General features: G+C 42.0%; 1 protein-coding gene across 1 annotated transcript in view; it reads left to right on the top strand.

Annotated features, from left to right (window-relative positions):
- Nucleotides 1–23,464, top strand: part of LOC143960154 (uncharacterized) — a 226,091-nt gene that overhangs the window by 90,800 nt on the left and 111,827 nt on the right. The window contains exon 6 of the mRNA XM_077468464.1: nt 22,137–22,198. Coding sequence (XP_077324590.1) covers nt 22,137–22,198 — 62 coding nt within the window. The remainder of the gene's footprint in view (nt 1–22,136; nt 22,199–23,464) is intronic.

Here is a 23,464-nt window from a genome sequence, read left to right as displayed (position 1 = left end):
GAGTTTGCAGATCGCACTGCGATATGCGAACTGATCTGGGGGTGTCAGTAACATTTCACTGGCACTCCCAGCAGTTCGCATAGGGCAGTGTGAACTGCCGCCGGGAGGCATGCGATGTGGGAACCCGCCGCGGATTCGCGGCGTTTCCGCATCGCTCCAGTGTGAACCCAGCCTAATAAGCGATCATTTTTCTGATCGCTGTATTAGTGTCACAGGTGACGCTAGTTAGGCAGGTAGGTATTTAGGTTCGCCGCAGCTTTTTATAGCGCCAGGGACCCCCATATACTACCGCATAAAGCCCCCTGATTGCCCCCTAGTTAACCCTTTCACCAGTGATCACCATATAACTGTTACAGGTGACGCTGGTTGGTTAGTTATTTTTTTATAGTTTCAGGTCACCCGCCATTTATTACCTAATAAAGGTTTAACCCCCTGATCACCCGGCGGGTGTCATTTGTGACTAATAACTGTTAGGGCAGTTAGGGTTAGCCCCCTTTAGTTCTAAGGTACCCCCCTAACCCCCCCAATAAAGGTTTAACCCCGTGATCACCCCCCGTCGCCAGTGTCACTAAGGCTGGGTTCACATTGCAGCGGTCTATGAGAACGGATGTGATTCGCACCGCACTGCAGTGCAAATCACATCCGATCTCTGTGCGATTCGAGTTCAGCCATTCGCCGCACCCGCCACACCCGCCGCAAATTCGCACGGGACCCTTTTTTTGGCCCGCAGCAGAATCGGATCGCATGGGTGTTCACACCATGCGATCCGAGTTTGCAGATCGCACTGCGATATGCGAACTGATCTGGGGGTGTCAGTAACATTTCACTGACACTCCCAGCAGTTCGCATAGGGCAGTGTGAACTGCCGCCGGGAGGCATGCGATGCGGGAACCCGCCGCGCATTCGTGGCGTTCCCGCATCGCTCCAGTGTGAACCCAGCCTAATAAGCGATCGTTTTTCTGATCGCTGTATTAGTGTCACAGGTGACGCTAGTTAGGCAGGTAGGTATTTAGGTTCGCTGCAGCTTTTTATAGCGCCAGGGACCCCCATATACTACCGCATAAAGCCCCCTAATTGCCCCCTAGTTAACCCTTTCACCAGTGATCACCATATAACTGTTACAGGTGACGCTGGTTGGTTAGTTATTTTTTTATAGTTTCAGGGCACCCGCCATTTATTACCTAGTCTCACTAGTGTACCCCTAAATTTAGGGGTGTCTACTTTCCAAAATGGGGTCATTTGGGGGGGTTTGTGCCATCTTGGCATTTTATGGCCTTCAAAACTGTAACGCCCTTAGAAAGCCTGAAGGCGGTGCTTGGTTTTCGGGGCCCCGTACGCGGCTAGGCTCCCAAAAAGTCCCACATATGTGGTATCCCCGTACTCAGGAGAAGCAGCAGAATTTATTTTGGGGTGTCATTTCACATATGCCCATGGCATGCGTGAGCAATATATCATTTAGTGACAACTTTGTGAAAAAAAAAAAAAAAAAAAAAAGTTTGTCATTTTCCCGCAACTTGTGGCAAAATATAAAATATTCCATGGACTCAACATGCCTCTCAGCAAATAGCTTGGGGTGTCTACTTTCTAAAATGGGGTCATTTGTGGGGGTTTTGTGCCATCTTGGCATTTTATGGCCTTCAAAACTGTAATAGGTAGTGAGAAGTGAACTCAAAAATTTACGCCCTTAGAAAGCCTGAAGGCGGTGCTTGGTTTTCGGGGCCCCGTACGCGGCTAGGCTCCCAAAAAGTCCCACATATGTGGTATCCCCGTACTCAGGAGAAGCAGCAGAATTTATTTTGGGGTGTCATTTCACATATGCCCATGGCATGCATGAGCAATATATCATTTAGTGACAACTTTGTTAAAAAAAAAAAAAAAAGTTTGTAATTTTCCCGCAACTTGTGGCAAAATATAAAATATTCCATGAACTCAACATGCCTCTCAGCAAATAGCTTGGGGTGTCTACTTTCTAAAATGGGGTCATTTGTGGGGGTTTTGTGCCATCTTGGCATTTTATGGCCTTCAAAACTGTAATAGGTAGTGAGAAGTGAACTCAAAAATTTACGCCCTTAGAAAGCCTGAAGGCGGTGCTTGGTTTTCGGGGCCCCGTACGCGGCTAGGCTCCCAAAAAGTCCCACATATGTGGTATCCCCGTACTCAGGAGAAGCAGCAGAATTTATTTTGGGGTGTCATTTCACATACGCCCATAGCATGTGTGAGCAATATATCATTTAGTGACAACTTTGTGTAAAAAAAAAAAAAATAATTTTTTTTTGTCATTATTCAATCGCTTGAGGCAAAAAAATAAAATATTCAATGGGCTCAACATGCCTCTTATCAGTTTCCTTAGGGGGTCTACTTTCCAAAATGGGGTCATTTGGGGGGGTTTTGTACTGCCCTGTCATTTTAGCACCTCAAGAAATGAGATAGGCAGTCGTAAACTAAAAGCTGCGTAAATTCCAGAAAACGTACCTTAGTTTGTAGATGTGACAACTTTTGCGCAAACCAATAAATATACAATTATTGACTTTTTTTTTACCAAAGACATGTGGCTGAATACATTTTGGCCTAAATGTATGACTAAAATTGAGTTTATTGGATTTTTCTAATAACAAAAAGTAGAAAATATCATTTTTTTTCAAAATTTGCGGTCTTTTTACGTTTATATCGCAAAAAATAAAAATCGCAGAGGCAATCAAATACCATCAAAAGAAAGCTCTATTTGTGGGAAGAAAAGGACGCAAATTTTGTTTGGGTACAACATTGCATGACCGCGCAATTACCAGTTAAAGCAGCGCAGTGCCAAAGTGTAAAAAGACCTCTGGTCATTTACCAGCAAAATGGTCCGGTCTGAAAGTGGTTAAAAAAAAATGTAGATAACTCAAAATGTATAACTTTTTAAAAGAAATGTTTTACAACGCACATGTGAATGTGTACGGAGTAAAAGGATGTATACTCAACAATGTGTGTCTTCTTCTTTCAATGATCAATACCAGTTTTTGTGTTTAAATTGGTGTTCACAGTGACAATGGGTGTTATATAATAATGTAAAAACCACTTGGAGCTACAAGTGCACTAGGAGACACAAAAAAGAAACACAAGCAGTAAATCAAAATCAAGATTTTAGCAGATAAAATATAAAATGTATTCAAAATGTGCTGGCAAAGCAATGGCCCCCCTTCCCGAAAAGTATTACAAATAATTTTGACGCACTTCACGGGCGCTTTGGGGGGGGCAAGCCAGGACAGGCCGCTTCCAGGGCCATCATTGATTGCTGAAGTCTGGCCTCAGGCCCAACTGTGACCACATAATCTTTTCAAAAAGTTATGCAGGATGTAACAAGATAACACAATGGTATTAAGTTTGTATTCCGCCATATTTATGGCCATTTGAAACAGGCGGAACCGGCTGGCCAGAATCCCAAATGCGTTCTCCACAACACTTCTGCCTCTGGCCAGCCAGTAATTAAAAACCCTCTTCTCCAGGGTGAGGGTCCTCTGGGGGAATGGCCTCATGACATGGTTTTCCAGACCGAAAGCCTCCATCTGACATCTGCCCATTCCTCCCCATGTCCACATACAGAAACTCATATGTCGCCGACACCACTGTCATCAACACGATACTATGAAACCCCTTATAATTAAAATAGTATGACCCCGAATGGGGTGGTGGGACAATGTGGACGTGCTTCCCATCGATTGCCCCTCCGCACTTAGGAAAATCCCACCTCTGGGCAAACTGGGAGGCCACAGTCTGCCATTCCTGTGGCGTTGAAGGAAACTGTGGAGTCAGACAAGAAAAATCGAATTAGTAATTTTGCACGTAAATATTACAAGCAGATTATACACAAACATTGTTGGCCAACATCAGTATAACATTTCTTGTAAAGAGCATTTAAAGGCTAAAATATAAGGTCCAATTATCAGATTCCTCACCCCCTCTGATGGCCCCTTGTAAATATTTTAGGGGGGAGGTATGTTTTGGACAGGTAACCACCCTCTCTACTACGTAATGGAGTAACAAAGTAATGTGTGTTACTTTGACCAGCCCCTCCTTAATTACACTATTGGCAGCCCACTGGACAAGTAATAAGAAGTGGCATCAAAAGCACATTTTTAGATTCTGCAATTACCTATCAAGATAATAATAGGAGGAGAAAAATGCAAACAGTAGCATTTAAAAGTATTGAGGCAGGCCCTTGCACTACATCCTTTGGTAAATTAATTCATAAATCTGACCACAAAAGAGGTAGGTATAGTGTTTATGGGTTTGACAAAGTCAGCAGATAGAAGATTTGTATCAGCTGACTTAGCAGTTGGGGGGAGGGGGGTTCCAAATGATTTTGGGCCCCCAAAAAAAGCCTATGGCACTCTGCATGAATTTAAGGACAACAATAACATAACATACACATTTTAGGAGGTCTTTAGGGTAAAGCACTACAATGGAGCTGACAAAATACATTAAGTGACTAGACTAGGAATACATGGGCCCAGGATACCATGTTGGGGAGGTTAGTGAAGGCAAATATGCACGAAGGACAAAAAAGGAGCATACAAAAATCCAACATGCATGAGGACGAGAAAGAGGAAATTCACAGCTTATTACAGTTATGTTCATTATAGAATGATGAAAGAAATACAATACATTAGCAAACAGTAAATACATATAATGTGATGTTAAAGGAGAAAACTTACCCTCATGTATTCCTTCTGCAGGACCTGGATGATGGCAGAACAGGTCTCTGGGATAATGATCCCCAGAGCCTGGGGGAGATGCCTGTCGAGAACCTGAGGTTCTGAAGGCTTGTCCCCATTGCCAAGTACCGCAACATGGCAACCAGTGATGGCTTGCCTTATGCAAGTATCCTGCCTGCTGATATAAGGGGTCAGTAAAGCCAACAGACGGTAAAAAAGGGGTCCGTCATCCTGAGATAATTCCTGAAATCATCAGGATTATTCTCACGGATCTCACGCAGCAAAGGCATGTGTGAGAATTGGTAATTCTTGCTCCATGAACTCCTCCTCGCCCTGTTTATGGACTGGGCTTGTGTCAAAGTGAGAACCCCAACACCACAGCATGAACTCTACGATGAGTATGTACACGCAACATGGCTTCAAAACGGTCGGCTGGTCAGAACGTACTAACAGAAAGCACTGATAAACAGCAAGGCCTGAAAGAACGAACTTCAAATCAGCAACGAGCGGACAATAAGCACTGAAAATCAAAGAGTACTATATAAATATAGACTATATAAATATATAAATATGTAGAGCAGGAATGATCTGAAGCACAAGTCTGAAAGCATGAATCGCCTCTAACCAAATTTCTACTAACACGCGATAAACACGAGATCAACAGAAGGAGCCCAAAGGGTGCTGCACGTGGTGCTGAACTTCCCTTTTATAGTCTCGTCATACGTGGTGTACGTAACCGCGTTCTTGGTGGTTGGAAGGTCGGAATTTGGTGTGACCGTGTGTAGGCAAGACAGTTTGAGTGGAATTCTGATCGTGTGTACGCGGCATAACCCTTCTCCATCCTGGAGAACCACTTTCAGGCTGTTTTCTCTTTGGAAAACCTTATTAAAGAAAACCTGTGCAGAGAAAAAAGTGTGCCTTGGCTGACTATCTTAAAATACTAGCTGCTGTCATGCCAACCATTTGGCTTCAATACTTTTGGGTGTATTTATGAAAGAATAATAATACCTATTTGTCCTGCGAAACAATATATACATTCATTCTGTGCAAAGAGGCAAAAATAAATGTTTTTTTTTTCTTTTTAATCCGATTTTATTTTATTTTTTTGTTATAAACAGATACACAAATAAAAAAAAAAAGGTAGAAAGAGCATATCTCAAAAGAAGCACAACAAACCAAAAACAACAACAAAATACTCAAAAAATTAAAATCAAAACAAAAAAAAACACAAAGCTCAACATAGAGCATGCCTAAATATAATCAATGCAATAAATATGTACTGTATATAGAAAAACAAAAATAAAAACCCAAAACCTTATAGCATTCTATAAGGATGGTCTCGATGTTGGAGTCAAACATAAGTTCACCCGTCGAGGAGTGCCCCATAATGCACTGCGAGATCGCAGTCCATTGACGGCTGCTGATTGGCCAAAGCATGCACCTGACCTGCTTTGTGCTGTGAGAGCCATGATTGGCCAAAGGCAGGGTGCCTTCGGCCAATCATGGCTCAGGGGCTAAGTCCACACCCCACACTATATAAGGCTGCTTACACAGAAGCCACATGTAGTGTGTTGGAGTGGAGATAGCGTAGGCAGGTTAGTTAGTGGATAGAGCATGTAGTCAGTGTAGTATTATATATACAGTGCAGGCTGTGTAAAATAAAAACTACAGTGTAGTTAGTGTAGAATATATGTTACAGTGCAGTCAGTGTAGTATATATTACAGTACAGTCAGTATAGAATATATATATATATATTACAGTGCATTCAGTGTGAATATATATTACAATGCAGTCAATGTAGAATATATATTACAGTACAGTCAGTGTAGTACATATATATATATATATATATATATATATATATATATATATATATATATATATATATTACAGTGCAGGCAGTGTATAATACATAATACAGTGCAATCAGTGTAGTGTATATAACGCAGTGCATATTATATACTACAGTGCAGTGCAGAGTACATATTGCAGTGCATAGTATATACTACAGTGCAGTGCACAGTATATAGTGCAGTGCACAGTATATAATGCAGTGTACTGCGGTGTGAACAACACAGTGTTGTGGTGATACTGAAGCGGAGGTGTGTCAAAAAATTTTTTTTTTGCAGAATCAGGTTCCTTTGCTGCATTATTAGTACTCCCCCTTCTGTGTCACAGGTGTTATTCCTTCTGCGTCAGCACAGCAGTGGTATCCCTTTTTTTTCTTTGTCCGTGACACAACAGCACTAAGAATATTTAGGGCACAGGTGTTTCTCTTTCTGTGTCAGCAGTGGTTCCCTTATTCTATTTTTTAAGCTTTCTTATTTTTTTTAACCATTACCAGTATTTTATGTAGCACTGACCCCCGAAGGAACTGCTGGTTTTGTTGGGCTTACCGTTACCTTCTTGACCTCGCCTCCGTCTAGGGGTTTCCCATGGTAGATGGCCCAAAGAATTGCAGAAACTGACACTGGATCCTCTTTTTGGGGTATTTATTTAAAAGATAACAGAGTTTCTTAATGAAGGGTAGAGGGTTAGGAAGAAAGTTCAGGTACTTTTGGAACTGCAAAAATAGGAAGTCTCTCACTCTAGAAATCCAGAGAATTACCGTTTCACAACTGGATTCTTACAACCATCGGATAGACCTCCTCTCACTAGGCCTATCAGCAGGTAGTGTGTTAAGTAAAGCAAAGTCTCTGCCACAGACTTGGATATAGAACACTTGAGCAAACGTCTCTGCCACAGACTTGAATGTAGAACACTTGAGCAAAAGTCTCTGCCACAGACTTGAATGTAACTGAGGGATGTAGATAAATTTTGAGAACTAAGATATGGTACCAGTATCTCTCAGCCGGTCCGTCAATACCATATCAGTATAGATCCACAAAGTGTCCTTAAACTGAGCCTCCAGGCTACTTATGAGAAACCAGCCTTACGCATGGCCTTCTCCCGAAGAGTCCTCTTCTGGATGCTTCTCCAGTTGCTGGGCCTCTCCTTAGATGAGACGGCACCGGACCACCTTTGAATCATTATGGCCTCACATTCATTCAGGCCTGTCCCCGCAGTTTCTTCACCTCGGGCCATCCAGCCCCAAGACTCGGAATTGCATGGATCCGCTTCCCACGCCAGGAGGGCCATGGGGGCTGGTCAGGAGGACCAGGACCATCAGACAGGAAACTCTTCTGGACCAGAACCCTGAAAAAACTTGATCGCAGTACCTTAAATACCACCTCCCAGAATGCACAGCAGAACAAACATTCCCACTGGGCTGGTTCCGAGACAAGGATGGTACTCAATACACCCAGCTAGACTGCGTTCTACCACTTGCCGGTGGTGACAGCGACACCTGCAGCCAAGGAGAACCCAGTGCAATCCAGCTAGACTGGTACCGAAACCATAATTTGGCAAAATTAGCCCTAAAACCCAACTGTGGTTTTAGGAATATACATTTTTTAAAACAAATAGCGCGTGCTCTTCAGGAGACAGCGCTACATTTATTTTAGTTTTTTTTTGCAGCAGCAGTGAAAAAAATTCTCCACAGTTGCTGCATTGTTATTTTCTTAAAAAATACCCAGGCACCATATTCCCTTCCCACACTCTTTATTAAAGAATTATAAAAATCCCCCAAAAAATAAAAAACAATAATAAAATGGTTTATAGTGCATAAAGCAGAAAAAAAAAAAAATCCTCATCATGTCTAGAAGGCCACCAAGGAGAGGCAGACGCTCACAGGCCACTAAAAGAAGGCAAGCAGCCTCTGTGTCTACAGTGAAAATTGGTGGTCGCGGACATAGTGCATTCTCTGCAGGCGGGGCACGCTTATCCTTTTTTCCCTCTGCTGGCCGTGTTATTGAGCCACAATATGCTGAAGAGTTGGTGGAGTGGATACCTAAGCCATCCTCATCCTCCTTACTCTCTGTCACCCAGGCTCATACTAGTTCCACCGCAGCTGTCAAAGTGGCCTATTCCACCGGCTCCTTGTCAACAGCTACTCCTTCCATAACTCCAGCATCATGCACGGAGGAGTCACCAGAATTATTCGATCATAGTGTCTGTTACATGCTGTTGGAGGATGCGCAGCAATTTGAATGCTCCAATGTTGGTTACCAGGTTGAGGAAGGGAGTAACGTGAGCTTAGAGAGCGTGGGTGCCACAGAAGGACAAGAAACTAGCAGACATTTTCCACCAGCTGCACCATACTGCCAAGTTTGCGCTAGTGATGAGGAGGGAGGGGACTGACTGTACTTGGGTGCCTGAAAGAATAGAGGAGGAAAGTGAGGACGAGGCACAACTCCAACCATGCAGGATGTCCTCCAGGTGCTTGCTTAAGGGAAGCCACCCTGTTGCATCACACCAAAGAGCTCCACAGGTGCAGGGTGCGCTGACTCCCGCTGACTTCCAAAAGTTCATTGGTGTGGGCTTTTTTCAACACGTTTAGTAGATTGCAGCACTGCTGTTTGCAATCTCTGAAGTGGATTAAACATGGCTAGAACATCACCAGCTTGGTCACCACATGCTTGACAAGACCCGCCATGCAGTCCATTGGCAACAACACCTCAAAAACCTGCTTCATAAAAAAATGCAGACTACTCCTTGCTCCTCATCTGGAATCTCTACCCCTACTATATCTCAAGGCTTCTCAAAAACCTACACTGGTAGGAATGATGGTATAGCAATGGGTGCACAAGTACTTGCAGCCACCACCTGTTGATTTCATCAGGCAAATTTCACTACCGCAGTTGCTGAACCATAACAAAAAATACTGTCCCAGCTATCGATATGCTCATCGTCTAAATGCTAGCTTGGCCAAATTGCTAGCACTACAACTGCTGCCTGTTCATCTGGTAGACTCTGCCACCTTTCATAAATTTGTGGAATGTGCTATACCACAGAGACATGTTCCAAAAAGAAATGTATTTTCACTTGTAGCCCGGGTCCCCAATTGTTTAAGGCAACTATACCTGATAGGTAAATTTACTAGCAATCCTGCCTAAACATTAGGGTACTCTAAACTTAAGGCCATTCCAGCTCTCTACAGTCATGTGGAAGGCAATGTTTTGGCCTCGTTGGACAGGATGGTCAGCAACAAGGTTCACATTACTGCTGACTCCTGGTCCAGCAGGCATGGTCGGGGACGTTACATTTCCTTCACGGTGCGCTGGCTAACTCTGCTGGCAGTTGGCAAGGATTTAGTGCTGAAGCTTGTTCCACCACAACGCCTCCAAAAAGCTGATGTGATTCTGCCACAACTGTCTGCTCCACCCCCTCCTCTTCTTCCTCTATGGCCTCTTCTGCTGAATTGTCTTCTGAACCAGCAGTGCTCCTTAAGCGTTCAAGGGGCTATGCCAGCAGTCAGGCTAAAAGATCCATGTGGTGCTTCAGTTGGTCTGTCTAAGGGACAGGAGCCACAATGAGGGCAGCTCTGCAGGGGCAGGCTCAGAGGTGGTTGACGCCACAGCAGCTTGAGCCAGCAGTGGTTGTATGCAACAATGGCACCAACCTTCTCTCCGCCCCCCGACAGGGACGCTTGATACATGTTCCATGCTTGGCACACGTCCTGAATTTGGTAGTGCAGCATTTCTTGAACAGATACCCAGGCCTTACAAGATCTTCTGAGGCAGGCCAGAAAAGTCTGTGGCCCTCCCTCCTGCAGCCCATAAGAGTACATGAGTACCTATCTGCAGCTCATGCCTCAGAATATACATTGGGGTGTTTTCTTTTCAACATGGGGTCATTTTTGGGTAATTCCACTGTGCTGGTGCTTCGGGACCTTCAAAAGTATAATAGGTAGGAATGAAATTAAATGTGTAATTTATGCTCCTAGAACACCTGATGGTGCTCCCTGTATGTTGGACCTCTCTATTTGGCCAAGCTGTGAAAAAGTCTCACACGTGATATCGCTATACTGAGTCAGGAGCAGGGGCGGATCAGGAGGGCAATGGGGCAATTGCCCCCTCTGAGAATGCAGGCAGTTCCGTGGGTGACAGTGCGGGCGGGTCGGTCAGTGAGTGGGTGGGTGAAGGGGGGGGCAGCTGGGCTGCTCACTGTTTGAGCGGGCTGCTGGCCAATCAGGAAGCCGGCGGGCAAGGGAGCAGGGAGATTACATAATCTCTCACTGCCCTTCATCCCTGCAGTTGCGCCCTCACTGTGCAGGAAGCCATGGGCAGCAGAGAGATTACATTATCTCTCTGCTGCCTAACTTCACTCTGGGACACAGCAAAGGACCACCTTAGCAGTAAAGTGACACAGTAGGTGACAATCCACAATGTGTGGCAAGTGGCAATCCGCAATGTGTGGCAGGTGATGTGGCAAGTGACAATCCGCAATGTGTGGCAGGTGATGTGGCAAGTGACAATCCGCAATGCGTGGCAGGCGACATGGCAAGTGACAATCTGTAATGTGTGGCAGGCTACATGGCAAGTGACAATCCGCAATGTGTGGCAGGTGACGTGGAAAGTGACAATCTGCATTTGGTGACAAGTGACGTGGCAAGTGACAATCCAAGGATGTGGCAAGTGACAATCCGCAGTGTGTGGCAAATGACGTGGCAAGTGACAATCCGCATTTGGTGGCAGGTGACATGGCAAGTGACAATCCATAATGTGTGGCAGGTGTGACGTGGAAAGTGACCATCCGTAATGTGTGGCAGGCTACGTGTCAAGTGAAAATCCGCAATGTGTGGCAGGTGACTTCGCAAGTGACAATCCACATTTGGAGACAAGTGATGTGGCAAGTGACAATCCGCAGTGTGTGGCAAGTGACAATCCATATTTGGTGGCAGGCGACGTGGCAAGTGACACCCTCAGGGCTCCCACTGATAGAAATGATGCACTTCAATCATCCTGACACCCTAACAACCATGGTGCCGTGATAATTGAAGCGCCAATACCAGCCATTTCCCCAATAAATTGCCCCCAAAAAAACATATTTTCTAGCAGTGCCCATCCCGAGACTAGACTCTGGATGCACCCCTGGTCAGAAGCAGAAAGTATTTTGGGGTTTAATTAGAAGTATGCATATGCTATGTGTGAGAAATAACTTGTTATTATGACAATTTTGTGTAAAAAAAAAAAAAATAATTTCTTAATTTTCCCAATAATTGTGGGAAACATTTACAACTTCCAAAAAACTCACTATGCCTCTTTCTAAATACTGTGGACTGTCTAATTTCCAAAAAGGGGTCATTTGGGGGGGGGGGGGGGGTATTTTTACTTTCCAGGGGTTTCAGGGCCTCAAGAAATGAGATAGGCAGTCAAGTACATCAGGTGTGATCAAATTTTTATGATTTGCACCATAGCTTGTAAACTTTCACACAGACTAAATAATATCCACTAATTTGGGTTATTTTTACTAAAGATATGTATAATTATTATTATTATTATACACGATTTATATAGCGCCAACAGTTTGCGCATCGCTTTACAATGTATGGCGGGGACAACACAATTACAGTACAATACAAAAGGTACAGGAAGGCCCTGCTCGTAGAGCTTACATTCTAAAGGGAGGGGGTGGTGGTACAAAAGGTAATAGCTGCAGAGAATAATTTAATGGGGGTGGCTCGAGGACAGTTAGGTGGGTGTGGGATAGGCTTTCCTGAATAAATGAGTTTTCGGGGAACTCCTAAAGGTGGACAAGGTAGGGGCTGATCGGACAGACTGGGGCAGGGAGTTCCAAAGGATGGGAGAGGCTCTGGAGAAGTCTTGAAATGTAGCAGTGTTGATAAGAAATATGTGGTTGTAGGGGGCGCTATAAATCTGATCACACTCTAGCTGCAACAGTATTAAAGGGCAAAGTGCTAAACAATACATATAATATTCATGACATTAGTGCAAATAGACAATATAGTGAATATTTCATCAAAACAAAAGTCCACATATTCACTGTGATACAACTTCAATCTTTACACCGTCACCAATGGAAAAACTTCACATAAATCACCCGGTGGATGTCAGTGAAATGCCTACTCACCAGACCACCGTGACCTCTTTAACTAAAAAGAAGGTCGGTATAGGCTGTGTTTTGTGGGTCAAGGATCTTGCTGATGTACCGGTGTGGATATAGCTGGGAACCTTGTTTGCTTCCACCACAGTTGCCCATTAAAAAAACTGATAAACACAGGACCATAGTGTAAAACCCTTTAATAAAATGTTGATTAAAAAAGATAAAGTCAAATGGCGACTTACATAAGTTGGTGTCTTATCCTGGCACTGAGGATAATAGCGTGTGTCACCATGCAAATGGGTAATGCAGCCATTCAGAGAGGCATCAGCTAAAAACACCCCAGCACGGAAGTCTAAAGGTGGTCATACCCTCCGGACCACATATATGTCTGCGGGGATGACCCGGTCATCTGCAGGCGCAATTTAACGTGATCCCGGAGATTGACCAGAATTCCAAGATGGCGGTGGAGTAACCGATACACGAGGCAGCACATCCAGGGATCCCTGCTCACTCAGCCTGGCAGGACTCACAGAGAGGAGAGGTATGTGAAGCATCTACCATACCGCCCAGGGGACCAACCTCACCAGCTTCCACAGAGTCCCTCCTAAATCAAACCCCAGATGAGCTCCTCGTGTCTTCTATGACCACCTCACCGGGGCCTAGTGACCCTCTGCTTGAGGCAGGTCAGCTCCCCTCACAGCCCTAGGACATATCATTCATATTTACTAAATTAGTTTTTGCCCCATTTACACAGAAGTAATGTATATGCGGTTTCACAGGACAAATAGCTATTGATTATTTTGTAGTCTCACAAGATAAATAGCTCTGTGAGGTTTTTATAAGTACACCTTAGTGTCAATGTTCAAAACAAGTGGTAGTTTGTAAACAGTGCAGGGTTATTTATCCTCTTCCTGTCTCTGAACTGCCAGAATTGTGATAGTTAACAACTTTGGGTTTTTGGGGAGAACAGCAGTGCAGATTGTCCAACGGGGACACGCCCTTCCTACCTGCTCCTAACCTATTTCATTGATAATACTGCTTGTAACATGTATTTGGATCAGTCTCTGAATTCTCTCCCTCATTCACACATCATGCAGTGTAATCCATGAAAGAACTTTTCTCAATGGATGAAGAGGAAAAAAGGGAGGGGGTGGCTTGTCCCAATTAACCCACCTGTAGTACTGCTCTGCTTGATGACCTGAAGCTGTTAACCACTGCAGTGCTGGATTTTCACAGACAGGAAGAGGACAGGCATTCCTGCAGTGAAGATTTCTCCAGGATCCTGCTGCCTGCACAACATGGGGCATACTGCATTATGTTTAAGTGATGTGATTAAAGCTGTAGGATTTTTTTTTAGGTAAACTGCAGCTTTAAAAACTGTTTTATATAATAATTTCATAAGGAAACCAACGTCAGAAGACAAATTAATATGACTGTTCATTTCCTAATCAATTCTCCCTAATGACATCTTTGGTTGGTTTTAACTACCAGGAAGCCTGTCTTCAGTACATACTGTCAAACAGACACCAGCAGATGGAAAGATAACAATAGAAATTCTGCAGCAATTATAAGCTAAGAATACTGGCCAAAATACGACAGAGTTTTTTCACATGACTATTTTTCTGTTTTGCTAACTTGGTGGAGGCACCGCATGTAGTACATTTTCATAGGTTTGCCAATCCATAAAGTGCCTTTGGAGAATTCACACTCTGGCAGCTATGCATATGTAGACATTAAAACAGTATTATCTCTGCATGAAGCAGTTATTTTGTTTGCAGTAGTCATAATGAACACATTGGTGTTCTTGAATACAACTGCTAAATAATACCCCATGGAATGTATCTTCTGGAACTTCCTAATGTATTCCACTTAGTATGCTTCTGGTGAAAAGTATATATTCCCCAGCTAGCAGGCTCATTTCTCAAACATTAGAAAGGTAGTTTGTACCCCCCCCCCCCAAAAAAAATGATACTTTAAATTGGCAAAGACACTGAAAATTCAATAAAAGATCTGAATTTATTGTGCAAATAACATGTAGTAGATTCTATAAAAAAAATCATCTAAACATGATGATTGTGAAAACAGACAAAGACACGATTACCATAAAAATAAAAAACACAAAGATATATTATCTTACAATAAATTGTATGATACATATATAGAGTAACTATCACACTAACTATGACTCCATTGTCTGGTAATACTTTCCGGTGTCCGACATCCGGGATAAGTTCTAGCGGTACCCAACGCATTTCTGGTTTTAGATTCCTTTCATCGGGGGTAATTATATAGGAGCAAGCACACTTTACCGAAAAGAAACAGCAGGGAATACAATCCTACATGCAGATAGTTCCCATCCCAGACCCTTAATACAGTCTATAGCCTATAGTGAGCACCTGCGGATTTGCAGAAACTGCTCAGATAGAGCAGAATTCCAACTAGAAGCAAACAATTTAAAAGTAAGACTCCGAGAGAGAGTTTATTCCATGGCGTGTCTTAAAAAGGCATTTAAACGTGCAAAAAATCAGACAAGGCAAGATCTTCTTTTTTGGGACTAAAAATACAGGTAGAGACAAACAAGGCGGAAAGAATCAAATTAGGATCATCACGAGGTACACCAAACAACATAACAATATTAGAAAGATCCTAAAAAAATACTGGCACATTTTAAAGATAGATCTGGCATTGAGCCCCCTGATGCCAAAAACATCTCCAATTACATACAAAAGAACAAGGTCCCTCAAAGACCACCTAGTAAAAAGTGAATATACAGGAGAATTAAGAAGAGATCCATGTAAACGGAAGGGAACCTTCAGATGCGGGTGTTGCAGGTACTGTCAGTACATGTGAAAAATTGAAAAACAATATGTAAATACTAGAAAATGAATTAATACTCTAATGCTGCTCCCCTGAAAAAAAGAATATACAATAGTACACTTCTCAATTCAGATTTTGGATAACGTGTAGGGGGCGCTAATTAACAAAAAATTAATCATCAACGTAAATAATAGCCCTCTCGTTAACAATCAATAATTTACCACTTTTTAACAAATATCATATGTGCAAGTACTCATAGTATATTCACCATAATATGTACCTAAAATAAATTTAAACAACAATTCACACAATCATGTGATAACATCCCAGTGACAGCAATTGCTGCAACAACTATAATGTAAAAGTCCTTAAAATTTAAACTATTCCAAATAAAAGTTATTCTAGAACGTATTGTGATTGTCGCACACAAAACGATGACAGATCTTTTGTGTAGAGAGATGTAGCCACAACCTCGATCATCCACACCAAATAAGTGATTGTAATATGATTCAGCTTACCAGATTTTATTGACCACTTTATTGAAAAAGTTAGTCAATAATCGCTTCTGCAGGGTTGTGCCTGCTCACATGCTTTTAACCTGTATACAGTTTCAGCATTCAACCTCACAGACAAGTACAGTAAGTGCAGTATATAGAAAACAGATAGAGAGCCTCCATAGCGTAATTAAATTTTATTAAAAAATGTAAAATAATACACAGCCAAATGGGTCCTTACTTGAAAAAGTGCTTTTCTCCCGGCACTAAGGCTGCTGGCATTAATATCGAGCGAGCTGCAATACCGAAGGTGTACTGAAGGTATCCACACCATCCAAACTGTCAGTACATGAATACAGTTGCTAACATACGTCTATCAAATGGACTGAGATACAAACCTCTACATTTGTCCAACTGCAGGACAGCTGGGGTGGTGTACCTACTTATTTGTCCATGCAGTTGCTTCTATGTGGGAAAGACCATAGTGGAATTCTACAAACGGGCCTATTGACATATTCACAGTATGTAAACCTGCAACCCTGATCTGCCTCTGGGGTGACATTTACAGGATGTCCAGTAGGGGAATTTCCCAGATGTTACATTTTTAATACTTGAGCGGGTCCACCCGAGTGCCAGGGGTAAGGACTGGGACAAAATTCTCTTTCAGAAGGAGACTAATAGTATCCCTGCATGCTACTAATCCGCTGGGCCTAAATGATTCAGTGAGTTTTCACCCATTTCTGGATGGGTTTACATCAGGATTATGGGAGGGATGGGGTTGAATCTTAATGGTTGGTAAATGAAACTGCAGCGGAATGTTGGTGATTACTGTACAATCAGCATCACCACACTGACGGGGTATGGAGAGAAGCTGTCTCTCCAATTTAATCCATATGGCGAGGAACTATTAGGAGCGACTGAGGCTCCAGTAGCCATCCTTCCCCTTAGTTGCTGAGGTGCGTGCCATGCTCTCCATTCACATCCAATTACTGGCAAAGCCTCTATGTACCATTGATTGGTGCTTCCTGTCCACCAATCCCAGATTGCTGTAGCCTCGCGCATGCATAATGGACACACAGGTCTCGGATTGCTGCGGCCTTGCCCCTGAGCAATGGACATGAGGGTGTATTGAGCATGCATGGGTATCCGGTGCCATCTTAAATAGATGAGGCTAATCCACAGTAACTGCAGACCTTGTCAGTACGCATGGTGTGTCTCACGGACCCCCTAAACACAGGTATTTACTGGGCCACTCACTATTGCTTGACTGACAATCCCACAGAGAGAGTTTCTCTCTGTGGGAGGTTTGGACTAGATAGAAAGCACCTTAAACCATGTGATAAGAGCTCCCTTTGTCTGTTTTTCAGTTGGAACAAACAGTGGATCTCTTATTGCAGCCATTCTACTAATAGAGGATTTTGACTTGAATCCTGAACCTATTGATACTGCGAGATCCTTTGTTCATGACTAGAAGGTAAATAGTGACTATTACATAGGGACTATTGGGAGCAAAATCGGGGCATTTAAAATTAATGATGAGCTTACTCTGTGAATATTTTTTCTTCCAACTTTTTATACAGTCTGACATCTATACCCACCTTAAATCACTATCCGGAGAGTTTAGGACTATATATCCTCCCAGTGGGGTGGACCAATATTTGAACTGTCCAGGTTTATTATAAACCTTTTCAGGGGCCATCCTCTGACAGTGCCATCAGTTACTCTTGCTGCAATATTACCAACCTTGCTTGAATATGATGCCACTCATCCCATTTTTGGTAGGTTGTTTTTTATTCCTTCCTTTTCTCTCTTTTGGTTCTCCTTTCCCTTACTGGAATAATCCCCTCTGGTAAAATATTGCCCCCTTTTCTCCCTCTTTTGAAATGTTATTGCATAATGCTAACTATGCCTGTTAAAATTGTGGTCTTGCATTATAAACTATATTTTTCTGTTATGTTATTTTCTGTAATATAAATCCTCCTATTTAATTACCCCTGATGAAGTGTCAGTTAGATCACACTTGTTTAATATAAAAGTAAAAAGAAGTAACGTAGTCAAAACATAGCCAAAGTTCAGTAACCAGAACGGATAGTCAGCCAAGCCAGAAGTCAGGGATCAATGTAGTGGAACAGCAAGCAGGATCTGGAGTCAGAAGGGATGTCAGCAAAGCAAGTCTTGAACAGGATCACAGGAGATAGTTTCTGTGATGTTGACCAAGACGAAGGCAGAGCTCCTCTGAACTGGACAGCTTAAGTAGGCATGACTGACGAGCAGGATATCATCAACAGCTGAATAACTGTGGAGAGCCCTGACAGAAAGGAATCTAAAACCAGAAATGCGCTGGGTACTGCTAGAACTTATCCTGAATGTCGGACACCGGAAAGTACTTCCGGACAATGGAGTGATATTTACTCTACATATGTATCATACAGTTTATTGCAAGATAATATATCTTTGTTTTTTTTATGGTAATCATTATGACTTTGCCAATGTCTGTTTTCACAATCCTCATGTTTAGATGATTTTTTTTTATTAAATTCTACATTTTATTTGTGCAATAAATTCAGGGTCTTTCAATCAATTTTCAGTGTCTGCCAATTTAAAGTCCCAATTATTATTTATTTTTTTGGGGGGGGGTACAAACTACCTTTCTATATATACAGGGATGTGGCAAACTCGCTATACTATCTTACATGGTAAAAGGCTTTATTTATCTACTGTATTTTCTGGCGTATAAGACTACCTTTTACACTTAAAAAAATTGCCCAAAAATCAGGGGTCGTCTTAAGCCCTGTACACACGAGCGGACTTTTCAACATCCAAAGTCCGTCAGACCGAGTCCGTCAGACTATCCGATCGTGTGTGGGCTGCAACGGACTTTAGCTTCGCAAAAGTCTGACGGACTTTAGAAATGAAGCATGCTTCAAATTTTCCCGACGGAACTCCGCCGGACCCGGTCCCCTTCGAAAAATTCGCTCGTGTGTGTGCTACTCCGACGGACTAAAACCGACGCTAGGGCAGCTATTGGCTACTGTCTATGAACTTCCTACGTCGAATCCAGTCGTACGTCATCACGTTCGACTCCGTCGGAGTTTGGTGTGATGGTGTGTGGTCAAGTCCGTTCGGTCGAAAAGTCCGCCAGAACTCCGTCGGAACTCCGTCGGAACTCCTTTGGAGGTCTGTCAGACTTAATCCCTCTCGTGTGTACGGGGCATTATACGCCGGGTATACAATGCTGCCCAATGGATGTCAGCCCCCAAATGTCTGCTAATACTGTATGTGGCTTCAGCTACAAAAGGTATATGCTGTTGAGCCAATCCCGGCGAGCGATGTATTCTATTAATGAATATAGAGCCTGCTTGGATTGGAGTAACAACCTCTGTCAATCCGAGCAGGCTACATAGAGTAGCCTGCTCAGATTGGCTTTGAGAGAGAGAGAGAGAGAGAGAGAGGCAAGGGCTGATGATGCTACAGCCTCTGCCAATCCAAGCATTGGAAAATACATTAAATATACATTAAAATAATACACCGCTCACCATACTTCCCTGGGTAAATCCATTCACTGATCTCCTACTACTATACATCCTGCTGTTTGCCTTTGAGGTCCCAGGCACCCAAGAGGGACAGGTAAATCTGGGACATATGACAGGGGGTTTATTAAATGTATTTTGGTGGACAATTCCCATAGAATGTAACCCAAAAGTGGTATAGGTTTGGTTAGTGAAAAATTCTACTTTCCAGAGTTGTGGCATTCAATAGATCTCTGTTTGTGTTATTATTGTTTGATTTACTTTATGACATATTACAGCATGGCGGATGAGTAGTTGGCATTCTTGCTTTGTGTTTTTTAATGGTTCTAATGTTTTTTTAAATGGTGTTGCCTCAGAAGGGGGGTAGTCTTATACTGCGAGTATTGCCCAAAACCTATGTTTTCACTTGAAAAATAGGGGGTCGTCTTATACGCCCAGTCACCTTATACGCCGGCAAATACGGTATTTCTCAAACATTTGTTATAATGTGATGCAGTGCACAGACAAGGGCAGAAACATTTGCAGGATTTACTGGCTAAATATACCCACATGAACCGCTTGCAGTTGCACAAAGTAGCACGAGAGCATGTGTGTATGTGTGTGTGCATATATATATATATATATATATATATATATATATATATATATATATATATATATATATATATAATACATACAAAAAAAGTACTGTTATTTTTAGGTTATCTTTGAGTAGTCAGATTTTAATTGTTGTTAAAGCAGAGTTTGCACTGAAATGCATGGTTCGAATATTTGACTGCTCCCCACCTCCTGATGTCAAATTTCTGCATTATGAAAATAAAAAAATACTTTGGGATAAAATCCTAAAACATGACTTACCTCACTCCTAAGCTTCTAGCAGGCTCCCCAAGGCAAGGGAAGTGCCCCAATGCACTAACAATAGTGGATCTTCTTGTGGGATCCTGGGAAAGTGGAGGATCCCAAATCTCACAAGGACACGCTCCTGTACAGTACAGTAGTGTCCTATTGTGAGATTTGGAATCCTGAGCTTTCCCAAGACCTCTTTATGATTTTAGAGACATGAAGCAGCTAAAACTCGGGTTTGAGGTATTTTTTAATGCGTCGTCTTTCAATCTGTGATGCATTGTTTTGGGAACAGGAGGTGGGAGCAGCCACATATGCGGACCTTGCATTTTAGTGCAAGGTCTCCTTTAACAGTTCTATTGTCAAAAGTAAAAAAAATATAAAGCACACTCCAAAACGTAACTCTTCTTTCTGTGTTTAATTGGTCAAAAAAATACTTCATACTTTGATATCTCCATGTAAACCAACCTGCCTTGACACATTTCACCACTGCTGGCTTACTCACAAGGATAAGGGAAGTGTGAGCAAGCCAGCTGCATGAAATGCATCAAAGAAGGTTGGTTTTAGGTGGAAAAAAAAAAAGGAAAGAAGGAGGGCGCACCAACCTAGTGCATTACCACTAGTAAAGCTTTATTCAATTAAAAAACAGCAAAGTATATACTCACAAACGAGTATTGATAGAAGGCATAATCAATAAAGCGAAATCCGCTATTCTGAATATCGACAAGCCAGGACCTGACGTTGAGTGGATCAAACGATACCTCAAGATGGCTGACGTGTTTCAGGGGAGAACCCCTTTCTTCAGAGCCTAAATTGGCAATTTTTTTTTCCTTTAGTGTATGAATACCCATTATTCAGAGGAGGGCCGCAAGATGTCAGGCATGAAGCTGGTCACACCACACATTGAGGAACTAGACACCAGAGCGCAGGAGAAATTTTTTGGGTTTTAGGTGGAGACATCAATGTATGCTAAGCTTTGGAGTGCAGCTTACCTTTTTTTTTATTTGACTGAGAGTGGAGACAGCTGTGGTAGCCAGCACCCCAGATGTCTGTGTGGAATCAAAGGAGCAAATCTGGAGCAGAGCCATGGGATTGGATATGTTCTTGTTATAAGTCTTATTGTCTAGTTAGATCTACAAATGCATATGCTTCTGTAGTGTTAAAATCAAAGAAATTGTTTTAGTCTAAATAAAGATCAAACAAGAACTTGCTGACAGAAACATTTCTCTGATGATCACATGCCTTCCCTTCAGGTTCTCTCTACAATTACACTTGATAGTCTCTTCTGAAAACATATTATAAGATATAGTTGCTGAGTACAGTTCAGCTGTATTATCAATATTTTTATTGTTCCTCATACTCTTTGCCTATTTATCCATTTTCTAATGATTTGTTTTCAAGTTTCATCATTATATTTTAGTGTAACTTCTCTGATCGTTTAGTAAACCAACCCTATTAATTTTATGAGCTACACATTTTTCCTTGCTCTTGGATGTTCAAAAAAATGGATCTGCTCTGTGTGAGTATGCATTGATACCTAACAGTGACAATAAAAAGCTGAGATGTGTATTTTGCCAGTGCAATTTTTCCATTTTTATTTTATTTTTAAAATCTGGTGCCTTTCAACTAGAAGGATTTGCATATAACTGTCTAAAATGGAATCTTCAAACAGACCAATACAGCGTAGTACTATATACAGTCTTGAGTATAATAGTACTAACATAATCAAATGCAGTATAACAGCTATGTATTACGATTTCTTGCTTGTTTGCTGTAATATTGCTTTAAATATGATCTCTGTTCTCTGTGACAGGTGAAACAAAGAAAGCTCTACAAGATGCAGAAACTGCCGTTGTTCTAGACAGATTAAACCCTGTAAGTTTTCTTTCTTTTTTTTTAATACATCTGCATGAAGGAATTTTCCATATTTAATGGTAAAAATTTTGACTCTTTTCTATACTAGCAATAGAGGGGGCTTTTGGGACTTTAAATGAGACGCATGGCAACATGCATCTCCATTACATAGAGAAAGAGGGTCAGGACTTTAAATGAGGTGTCTATATTGTGGCTAATCAAAGTAGTCAAAGTGAAACATGAACGAGTATTTATTTGTTTGCTATGATTGAGTAGGTACATGGCAGACGATGTATGAAATAATGGCATATAATATAGCAAATCATGTATCCAAAACATTTACAAGTTGAAAACATGAATAGAATATGCAATAGTATTGTCCTCAATAATAAAAAAAATCATTATAATATAACAATTGTAATCCACGGCATTGCCTGAATCCAAAGACCATGTAAGTATGTATGCATTGCATCTAGGTTAAGGCAGACGCGTTTCATGAGATCTATCCAATCATCAGGGGCAGATGCAGGATACATCTATAAAAAGAAGTATATCAAAATCAACCATTCACAGACAAAAAATGGAAAATAATGAATATATATACAGGGAGGATAAGATGGTCACCCCCTGTAAGACTCACATATCTGCTTAGTGTGAAACAAGCGCACCACCAAGGTGCTAGGGCCGAAAAGGAATGCCTGGTCCGAACGCTGGGTAGTAGGGTCCAATAGGAACACAGAGAACATGAGTATGGATGTAACCCACGGTATTTGGAACAATGTAACAAAGGGGCTCCATTCTGTGGATCAATAAAAAACATAATCCAAAGACATGCAGGTAGGTTAATTTGCATCTACCCAAAATTGGCCCTAGTGTATGAGTGGGGACCTTGGATTGTGTGCTCCTTGAGGGTAGGGACTGATGTGAGTGTGCAATGTACAGGGATAGGGACAATTGTAGATACTCACTCAGGTTGAACTGGATGGACTGGTGTCTTTATTCAACCTTAGCAACTATGAAACTATGAAACTATAAATACATCAAATGGTGCTAAAGATGTAAAAATGTAAGCTATACTAGATAAGGTCCATTCATGGAATTTATGCCTCAGGTTTTTTTTATATTCATATTCATTGATTCTATCCACTGGTTTGTGTTGCTCATTTTTCTGGGCATCAAAACAAAACTGACACAATGGCAAAAAATAAATAAAAAATCTTGGCTAATTAAAAGGAATGAGTCTTGCATTTATAACCAATAAAATAATTACTATTAATAATACTAATA

The sequence above is a fragment of the Lithobates pipiens genome, unplaced genomic scaffold, assembly GCF_037356315.1.
Source record: "Lithobates pipiens isolate NorthernLeopardFrog02 unplaced genomic scaffold, aLitPip1_a1.2 Scaffold_8, whole genome shotgun sequence".
NCBI lineage: Eukaryota > Metazoa > Chordata > Amphibia > Anura > Ranidae > Lithobates > Lithobates pipiens.
Note: the sequence above shows the minus strand (reverse complement) of the source record. Positions and strands in the feature narration are given on the sequence as shown.